The sequence below is a fragment of the Phalaenopsis equestris genome, unplaced genomic scaffold (genome assembly GCF_001263595.1).
Source record: "Phalaenopsis equestris unplaced genomic scaffold, ASM126359v1 Scaffold000873, whole genome shotgun sequence".
Taxonomy (NCBI): domain Eukaryota; kingdom Viridiplantae; phylum Streptophyta; class Magnoliopsida; order Asparagales; family Orchidaceae; genus Phalaenopsis; species Phalaenopsis equestris.
The window spans coordinates 1,770,123-1,781,145 of record NW_018165313.1 but is presented as its reverse complement, the minus strand read 5'-3'; the positions used below and the strand labels follow the sequence as shown (position 1 = coordinate 1,781,145).

The following is an 11,023-nucleotide window of genomic DNA, read 5'->3' as shown; positions in this document are numbered from 1 at the left end:
TATATATATATATCGCATGAAATATTGGTATTTTCAAATCTACAAAGGTGATTTATTTTGAGCTACAAAATTGATATATTTATGCCAGTCAGGGTCAAACTATGAAGATTATGATAGAAAATATAGAATAAGGGTCTGTTTGGCGTAGTTGCAAAGTTCTAACTTTTCAGCTGCAGCTTAGCTGTCTCAAGAAATAACTGTGGGGAAGCTGCTGCGGAGAAGTTGGTTTTCTGTTTGTTGCAGCTACGTGAAAACAATTGTGAGGAAGATATTTCTAGAAGATTAACCATTTTCCCCAGTTTATTAAAAGTGTTTAAAACAGAACCCTAACTGTCATCAATTTGATACTTCATAAGCTTCTTTACTAAATTTTAAGTGCATATAAATGAATGAAATCAAACAGAAAAAAAAAAAAATCTTATAAGACCAAATTCAAGTATTTGATATATATATATATATATATATAGTTGAACTTAAAAGACTTAAAAGTGTCCTGGAATCATGCCCAAGGAATAGAACACGTAAAACAAATGAAAGAGAAGATAATGAACAGTAAAAATAAGTGGCTAGAATATTTTCTCATGAAATAGTCCCCTATTTATAGGTATAGGAGACACCTTGAGTACATAATTACATTTAGACTCTTTCCTACGTAAAGAAATGTAGGGGAATCATGATCATCTACACAATACATTTAATTAAACTAATAAAAAATTATCGACTAATGGTGGCATATTTCTTATTCGTCAACCCGTGCTTGTCTGCTAGGCAATAATAAATTGAATCAGGTCAAGATAGTATAAAGGTTTTTCGATTGGACATCCCTATAACTTCTTGAATTCTGGTTCGCTCGCCTCGTTTGCCGAATGATACGATCTCATTCGTTTGGCTCAGCCCGTGGGTATCTTTCATTCAACCTCCTTGTTGGTTAGCCGAACCGTTTCACAGAGCTTTATGAAGATCGCCGAGGTTTGACATTAATCTCATTGATTATTCAATCTTATTTGTTAATTGACTTATCACATCTTGACAGGGTTCCACTTCTCATGCTTCGCTCCTACCCAAAATCATTGAGGAAGGCATTCAGCCAAAACATTAAAAAAATGACAACTTAAATCCCATTCCTCCTCCTTACAATCAGCAAAAATGACATCTTTTTAAATCCTACAGGTTCTGTGGGAGAAAGTGGGCAATTTCAGAACTCTTACAGTTTTGTCATGATCGAGCGGCAGTGAAACTTCTCGAAGCTAATGGGGCTAGGACTTTTAACGGTGGGATGTTAATTTTGTTTTTATTTGAATATTTTTTATATTGAGAAAGTAAATTATAAAGTTTAGGTGTTAGATATATAATTCTAATGAATTTGTGTGCTATGCATGTAAATCCCTCCATTATTAATTAAAACATCTAAGAAGAAAGGCGGATAAATACATGGCTTCTCATCCACGTGAGCATGTTGTATTTGAATTTTCATATTTAAAGAACAGTTAATCTGTATTTTAACCATTTCAATGAACAGAAATGGCAAACTTGTTGGCTCATTTACTAGGAGTTAGACCATGAAGGTCTGGTAGGTATGACTTAATTTTGGCCTCACATTAATTAAGTTTTTTTTTCAGAGGGTTGACTGAGTGTTCATTATACAGCTATGTTCGAGGTTTAAGTCTCTAAAACAGTTGCATAAACACAGATAAAAAGTTAACAACTATTAAGGTATATATAAAAAATGAACGGATTAACAATAAGATCACCCTGATATTGAATCCTGTTCATTGCATCGCATGCAGTTCATATCGGGTCGTTGTTTTATGTCATATATATATATATATATATATATATGTATATATCTGTGTGTGTGTGTGTATATATATATATATATATATATATATATATATATATATATATATATATATCTCTGTGTGTGTGGGTAAAATGCACAAATTCATTTGTGCTTGCATAAACTGTGCTTACCCAAATCTATTTAGCCACCTATTTCTTGGGAAATGAAGAATCATTTACATACATATAACAGAATTCTTTTGTGCTTACATATCTAACACCTAAACTTTAATAACTACAAGAACAACAATGAAATAATTTGAACATGATGAGTGCTAGAAAATTCACGACGGTAGAGTAATTGATTATCGTTTTAGCATTGTACGAGAATTCAACACACAGAGATGAAAGAGAAACAAACAGTGAGGACTCTGGTAACTTTAACGTGGAAAACCCGTAAAGGGAAAAACCACATAGCCTAATCCCAAATTACGAAAATCCATTATTGATTGATATTTACAGAAATCCTTTGTCCCGCATACAAGAAAGTGTTATTAGATTTTTAGATTACGCGCCGACTGACAGTGTCTGGTTAGTAGTGATTGATGATGATTGGTCGTGATCGACGATGGACGACGAAGGTCAACGAAAGTCGACGGTGATTGACGACGATGGAAGGTGGTCGATGGAGGTCGACGGTGGTTGATAGCAGACGACAGTGGTAGAGGACGGTCGACGGTGGTTGACGGAAATTAGGGGTGATCGGGCGCCCGACAGAGGTGAGCGGTGGTCGCCGATAGTCTGTGGTGTTTGATGGGGATCGACGATGACAGAGATGATGTTGGACTTGAATTCCTTCTCAAAGCCTCATGTTCTCTCTCAAGCATCCTCCTTCATATGAGGGATATGACTTTATTTATAGTGTTCTGGGTGTAATTAATGCAGAAATATGAACTATTTTGATCAGATGGTCCGGAGAGCTTCCATTAATCAGATGACGTTTGATGGTCATTCAGACGCCTTAACAATATCAAAATTGAGCAATCTTAGGCTCGTTGGATTCTTCTTGTCGAGACGTTAAATTCAACTATAAACTCGTTGAATTTGACATGCGTTTTATTTTTAAATGTGTCCGAAAATCTTTCAAGAATAGTTTAATCGCTTAATCTCGACTTGATTTAACTTGGATTTGACTAAATTTGATATCATTAGGTTTGTCTCATCGAGTCGGTCAGTTTGACCATAAATTTGCTGAAATAAGAGATCTGGATGGCTTTTTATGCAGATTTGAATATTTATTGCTCAAAATATAGCATCGAGATTCGTGTCAGATGATGAAAATTTGTTGGTAGCGTATCAGAACATATTCAGAATGTTTTCAAATTTGCATATATTTCAAATCCTCTTTTAGTTGCATTTCTCAGTGAGATTAGAAAGACGAACAAAAAGAAAAATGGTCCAATAAAACGAAAAGAAGAGATGAACCGTGACCAATGAAATTGCATTTCTAGGCGAAGAAAAGATTAGGAAGACGAACGAAAAAAAGAGGACGATGGCGAAAGAGGAAGACAAATCATGACCAAAGCTTGGAGACGACGAGGAGGAGGAGGAAAAAGAACTGAGAACGTGGGCAACATGAGAGAAGACGAAGGAGGGAGGGGGAGGATCGCAAAGCTTGCCTTGGCGTAACAAGTTGAACGAACGAGGAGGAGAAGACGAAAGAGGGAGGGGGAGGCTCGATGAGGGGTAATGCATAAAAAGCCGATCGAGAAAGCTGTTCCACGGGATCCATCCCGCGACCGACTTTTTACGCAAACCGCGTTCCCGTCAAAGGACAGAAATTCGAAGGGACAACCCACGCCGCTCTCTCTCTTGCCGTGGTTCCAAATGGAGCCTAAGAGTCGGTGTTTAACCACAAATTTTAATATTTTGAGTGAGAAATTGGAAAACGGATGAAAGAAAACGTTTGATTTGTAAATAACAAATTTAGGTTGGTCTTTATGTAAATGCCCCAAATTATGTTCCCGCCATCACGTCAATTTGCCAGTTCTTTTCTCTCGCCGTTTAGAACGAGTCAGGATCAGAAGCGTCCATTATAACACGTGGCATCTGATTAGGATTTTATATTTCAGAAACACTCCATTTTCTCCTAAAGCTGTTTCCATTTGCTTTGGATCTGCATCGGTTCCCACGCATTCGAAACCCTAATCTCCACCGCCTCTCTCACTTCACTCGGAATGAAGAGAAGAGGGGAAGCATCGGAGGTGAGAATGGCTCTATTGAGCTATCTTGTTTTATCTTTCTTTCTTTCATTTACTGTTTTTTGTCTTTTAATGGAAAATGGTTGATTGCACACGCTTCCTTATGACATTCCAGAATGGTTGGTGCTAGATGGTGAAATGCATATGTTTGACCGTTTCCGTTAGGGACTGTTCTGTTTTCTGTCGAAGGGTTGATGGGTTCGTCGGATGAGGTGGGGGGACTGGTCTCGTGGTCGATGCATTGAATGTGGATCACATAAAAAATGAGAATTCACAAATCTAAGATCACTAACTAAACAATTTATTGCTTAGGTGCTAATTAATGAAAGAAATAAAATGAAAACAAATGTTGACTTAACATTTATCAACTCAAAGAAATCAATAAGAAATTCAAATGAGCAAAAAGCAACGAGCAATTGAATTTCTTTCTTACAATTGAAATCCGTTTTATTGCAAATTTAATTCAAAATAGAGCATCTTGAGACATTAGTTATAAAATGTTTTGGAAGAAATTGATCAAAATAAGATGCCACTTAAGTAGAAAAAAATACAAGGTCTCTATACTAAAAGAATGGTCGTCTTCACCTGTAAGTTGTCAATTTTACTTGCTTCTCACTCAAGGGAATGTCACATCCAACCTAAACTGATAGGACTGAAAATAGAAGGTAAAAATCTTTTCAATCAGAGGAGTAAATTTTATTTTGGTTAAATGCTTCAGTACTATCGATAAATTATTTAATTATTGTGAATGTCTGATTTTTTACATTGAGAATCTTGGCATAAATATCACCGATAATGATTATAAACAAATTTGTAATGCTTGGTCCATTCTAGAAACTCCCATAATGAGTGTTGGCGGAACTAATGGATTAAAACTATAGGAATGACTAAGTGTCTTGAAAAGAAATTGTTGGCTGCAGGAGCAACAAATACACTGCCACTGAAGACCTCCTATCCTTTGATAAACCTTGAGGCACTCAGATACAAAAGACAAAGCAGTGGTGCAAATAGGCGTATTAGAAAAAAGGCGCAAATAAATTAATTTATATACAATAAATGAAATGCTTGTGAGCTGATGACTCCAGCTCTATGAGGATCAAAGCCTTTAGGAAGGCATGAACTATATTTGCAGTGAAGTACACATGGAAACGGAATAGGATTAGTTCTCAAGCAACTCTAAAAAAGAGAATTTTGATAGGAGTAGAATCAAATTTCACACAAATATTAGGGCAAATAATATTATGTTGCTAGAACATCAAACATTCAACATGGATAAAAGATAAACATTTGCAATACGAGAGGAAGGCTATCTATCCCAATTCTTATGATTCGACCGGAAATCTATCCTAAACCCTAACCTAAAGATGCATCAATAATCTCATACATACTCTAGCCCTAAACCTATTAGAGTCCATTTCTACTAAATAATACTAAATAATAAAAGATACAATTGCCCTCATGCTAATAAAAGACTAAACTGGCCCTTAGGCTAGGTACCAACATAACAATACTCCTATCATAAAAAGACACATTGTCCTTAAGGTGGAAAAAAATTTTGCTTGATCAAGTCATGTTACCTCCGCTCATAAATTAGCTTGAATCTGGTCCTTGCCATTAGCTTTGACACGCTCATCATGGTCTTCTTAAACTTCTTAAAAGTCTTGATTATCACTTTCCCTCATTGAAAGTTATCCTTCAACTCATTCGTCAATAGCCACCTAATTGAATTATAACCTTCACACACTTTCGATAGTATTCTGTAAGTCCCCTAAACCTTTTCAACCCCTTCCAGATCTTAGAGATTCAATCAGAACTTGAGAAGAATTCAATGATCAATTGTTGGAGTGTTTGAGAGTTTCTCAAGAAGGAGAATTACACGAGCATTTTTTTGCGTTGGTTTAAGAAGCACCTGTCATGGTGTATATGAAAAAAATTGATATGCTATATGATTTTTTGAGAGGGATGACAGATGAAGTGTTGGAAGAAAAATTCATGAAAATGGTTAAATCTAGAGATTTGAGCATCTTTTCATATCTTGAGACCGGGAGGATTGGGGAAAACTATGAAATTAGTGCAACCGATTGAAGATAAAAATGCAATGGAACAAGCTAACAAGAGTAACACAAATCGAGCGACACATCACAATGTTACAACCACAATGATATCAACAAGTCAAACAATGGGATTTCATTAGCAAGTCAAACAATGGGATTTCATTAGGAGGCTGCGCGGACAAGAATAACGGTTCACGACCAGAGGCAATTACAAATGCCATACAAAAAAAAGATTCAGGAGAAGCGAGCTAAGGGGTTATGTTTCCTATGTAACTAGAAGCTCGTCACAGGACACCATTGCAAAGATCATACCTTACATGTTCTCAAAGTTTGTGATGGGGAGACAAATGAGGAAACACTAAAGGTGGTGGTAGATGAAGACGAACACTCTCACTTAAACGTGACAAAAGTTTCATTGAACTTGATGGTGGGATTAACACCGAATCAGACTATGAAAAAATTTGATAGGAATTGACACAAGTCATCTAACAAAAATTAGTGAAACATATATTTAATTTTGCGAACACCAAACAACACAATCTAAATATATAAAGATAAACATCTACAATTCATGAAGTAGGCTAGCTCTTCAAATTCCGACAATTCAAGGGGTAGGAAATCTCTCGCAAACCATAAACCTAAGACTCATAACAATAACTCATGCATAACCCTAACCCTAAACATATTATGCCTATTTATACTAAACCATAATAAATGAAAAAAGACTAAATTGTCTTTAGGCTAATAAAAAATGAATTTGCCCTTAGGTGTTGATCTAACATCACTTCCCTCCCAAAAATACTTTGTTCTCAAGGCGGAAAAAATGCTGGTGTTACTCTTTCTCCACAACTTCTTTTGTTTCTTCATCCTCTGACTCCTTTTCACAAATTATGAGAACCTGCAATATTCAATTTTTGCAACAGTATCCTATGTTGAACTTCGTATCAACCAGAAAACATCCTCTTTGGGCTTGCTTTATCTAGATTTTTATTTCCGTAAGACGTTTGAGTGTCGCCCTCATTTGTGCCCCCATGATTCTTGTACTGTGAAGTCTCCTTTTGGACTTCCACTATTTGAGCTTTTAGTGTCGTCATGGTTGTCAGAGTTCAATATGATGCTTCACTTTTGCTGCTCTTATTAGCTCGTTCCATTGCATTATAATCTTCAATCAACTGCATTATATCCATAGTTTCTTCTTAATCTTGCGGTCTCAACGGACAAAGTGTCAGACGTATTTCGAGTTTTAGACCCTTCATTAAGTTTTCTTCCAATACTGTTTCATAAAGCCCCCTAAACTATCTTGACAATAAGTCAAATCATTCCTTATATTCATATTAGTCCCTTCTTGAATGACTCAAAAATATTCTAACAAGCAATCCTTTTGAACTCTTCCTAGGTTCTGATTGGATTATGTTGTTTTATGCACTGGTATCACGATAGATACTTCATTTCCAAACGCGGGGCTGCTGCCATCAACTTTTTTCCTCCGTTGGCCTTTTAACAACAAAGTATCCGTCTACACGATAAATCCAACCATAGATATCCTCTTCTTCAAAAATCGACATCTTCAACATTCTTATGCGCGAGTCTCCTCCCCAATTTCCTTACTGAAGTTCATTCCCCTCATGACCCATATTGATTTCCCTTCTTTCATAAGTCGGTGCCCCATAATCATCTCATATGGTCCCATATGCTCCATAATCCCTTCTAACTGGAAGGTTGCGGCGACTGATGGAATTTGTACTAGTAGATGTAACCCTTTGCTGAGGTCCCCCACCATCGTTTTCTGTTATGGGTTAAAATTCTTTAAATTTATCCTCTTCTGCCTCGAATCGTCTGCTATCCCATTTTGTCTGCTGCCTCTCGTTCCAGTCATCTGGATGTTCTTTTAAATGTTGAAGCTCTAGTCCGCTTCCCATTCTTTCACCAAATCTCGCAGCTCCAAATCCACCCGAGACAACGATGGTGCCTTGATGTCTCACGAATTCTTCTGATTGTTGCTGCTCACATTCGTTCTAGATGCTGTCACTCGACTCGCTACAATCGGTGAAGGGTTTGTGTGGGACTTCTTAATCTTCTTTATCATATCTTCTAGGATTGTCAATCTCCCCTCCCACCTCCCTCTCATAGCTGAGAAATACTCTCTATTTCATATCTTATTTAACTAATTCCTTTCACTAGTTTTTCCTCCAAAGCATCCAACTTTTTTTGCTGTCATGTCCTTGATGTTTTTGGAACTGATTAACACTGAAATCACGAGATTCGTAATTCTGAACGTGGGTTTGACGCTCGCGAAACTTTGGTTGCTGTGATTCTGAAATTCTTATACACGGTCGGTGGAACTAGTGGAAGCCGCACAAAACCCTGGAAGCTACAATCCAAATTCCTGTACGTTGTAGATCTCGATCACGGTTTTTCGTCACAAGAGACGTGAAACTCTTTTACATTGCTATCTTGATCGCTATTTTCGATCAACAACCATGCAAAACTGCTGTATGCCACGATCCTTCGACTTTTCTGCGGTCTTTACCTCATGATCTTGTTTATTTGTGGCCATGGACTCCGCGATCCCGTTGTTACTTCCTAGTTAGCTCTAATCGCGACTATATAGAGATATTATGTCACGTTGAGACTCCTCTGTGCTTCCTCAAATCATGACAGTTTAACTCAATTCAATCACGAACACTGGCTCCTGTAAGGTGTGATCTCGTGTTCTTATCATGACTGTATTGATGAAACCTCGACTGAATGTAACAATCCCTTTTATTGCTTCCCAGCTAGCTCCAATTGCGACAGTATCGCGAGGCTTCAATCACCTGTCCCTCTACGGTGTGATTCTGGTGTTCCTTCTGCTCGATCGCATGGTTTCCAGCCATGGCTTATAGCAACTGGATCGCATGATCCTATCAACCGTTTCTTAGATTGCTCACATTGAAGACCTCTGCACACGATCTGTCTTGCCCTTCTGAAAGTAGGATCTATTTGCTGCGATCTTGTGGTTTCCGATCCTGATTTAGAACTATGTAAGAACCGATCACTTTGATCGTTGTTTGTTTCTCATAGATCGATTGCTCTCATACCTATTTAATGCCAACCAACACAGATTTTTACACAGAAATTAGGGCAATCATTATTTTATTTCATGAACACCAAACAACATAATCCAAATACATATTTTTAAACACCTAAAAATTCGAGCTGTAGGCATTCTCTTCCAATTCGTATAATTAAAGAGGTAGGAATTCTATCCCAAACCCTAAACCTAAGACTCACAACAATAATCTCTTGCATAAACCTAACCTTAAACCTATTAGCTTATTTATACTAAATCATAATAGATGACAAAAGACAAAATTGCCTGTAGGTAATAAAAGACTTATTTGCCCTTACGTGCTGTTCTAACAAATTCATCCACTCAACAACAGCCAATTAATCCATTTTCAATAAATTAATAATTCCAAAAAAAGTTGCACACAATTGCCACTTCTTCAATGTCACATGCGAACGACTAAATGTGAAAACTTTGAAAAGATTCCGTTAACATCACATGCAACATGAAAAAATCTGCGCAAAACCATGCATGATCATCATTTAAACTGAGTTTTGCTGGCAAATGCAATGAGAATTAGAATTGTTTATCCTTAATAATGGTTTAGTCTCCTTATATATAGGGCGTCAAGTATATGAACTTTTCATTATTAACTGGATTATTGGTGTATAATAATTTGAATAGTTTATTCTCATTCTTCTTTTTAGTATTAAAGAATGCGGCTACATTTTTTCCTTGTTTCTTCCTCGTTTGAAACACTTGATATGTAATTTCCTATCCACCAGGGAGTCGATACTCAATAAATTACTGTGTAGCAAAATGCCGCCCGGAATCCGTGGCGTAGATTTCCTTAATTATAGGAAGGGAAGGTGGCAATAATTCGTTTGAAGGATCTGTACAAATGTTCTTACATGTTGATGAGATTATGATATTCTTTTTCTATACTTAGTTCTGTAAGGGGAGGCTCTGAAAGTTTTGATTATATAATGCTATCTTAAGTTTGTTTCAAATTGTGTGCATGCTAGAGCTGATGAAGATGGAGTTGCCGTTGTCATGCTAGAGCTGATCATCAGATTCAACCATCTGATGATCATGTTAGGAGAGTAGATGTTTTAGATTCGACTTATGGTAAGAAAGGTAGAAGTAGACCTACTAGACCTGTGCTCGTGCATAAAAAAATTATCCTTAATTTATTAGAATAAGAGAAAACATGACACCCAATAAGTCACAATGGAGAAAAAGGATTCATGTAGCCTACCCAACTTAGTGGGATAAAGGCTTGTTGTTGTTTCTCTTTGTTCTTGGTTGTTAGACTTAATAACATACAACTTCTTAATTTCAATGCAAATTAAAGCAATTGGAGTAATTATGTCCACATATTTTGCAAGATGTGTAATATGAGGGAATGCCATAAAAGAACATGTTGTTAATAACCGCAAGAGGGACCAAATCGATCTTTCTGTTCATAAGGATGTTAATTTACTTTTTCAGTTAAAGCTTTGCTATAGATGGTTTGGAGAGATGAGCTGTAGTAGAATCATTTTGTAAGGGTTTGCCAAAGATTGATCTCATTACAATATAATGTAAACTGATTAAAATAGTGTTTCTGCAACCAAGAGAAAGAGATCCAAATTGAGATGATAGAAGAGTTCATGGATGAGCTAAAGTGAGGGACTACTTTAGCACACGTAGGGAAAATCCACTTATATATTAAGATCGTCCTGAGAAGAGCTAGAATAATTTGTTTATATTGATAATCTTATAATATTATGGTGTTGATCAATATTTACAATAGAATATTGTCCATGAAAATGCAAGTTTGATACAAATTTATGCATAAACTTTACATTGGGATGCCTATCAACAACTTACCTGCTATA

The 11,023-nt window shown here is 36.5% G+C and overlaps 1 protein-coding gene across 9 annotated transcripts in view; it reads left to right on the top strand.

Moving 5' to 3' along the window:
* Window positions 1–3,926: 3,926 nt before the first annotated feature.
* Window positions 3,927–11,023, top strand: part of LOC110031997 — a 98,723-nt gene continuing 91,626 nt past the window's right edge. For all 9 annotated transcript variants that reach the window (XM_020735482.1, XM_020735488.1, XM_020735484.1 and 6 more), the window contains exon 1: window positions 3,927–4,043. In XM_020735482.1, the coding sequence (XP_020591141.1) occupies window positions 4,017–4,043 (27 nt within the window). In that variant the 5' untranslated portion in view covers window positions 3,927–4,016. The remainder of the gene's footprint in view (window positions 4,044–11,023) is intronic.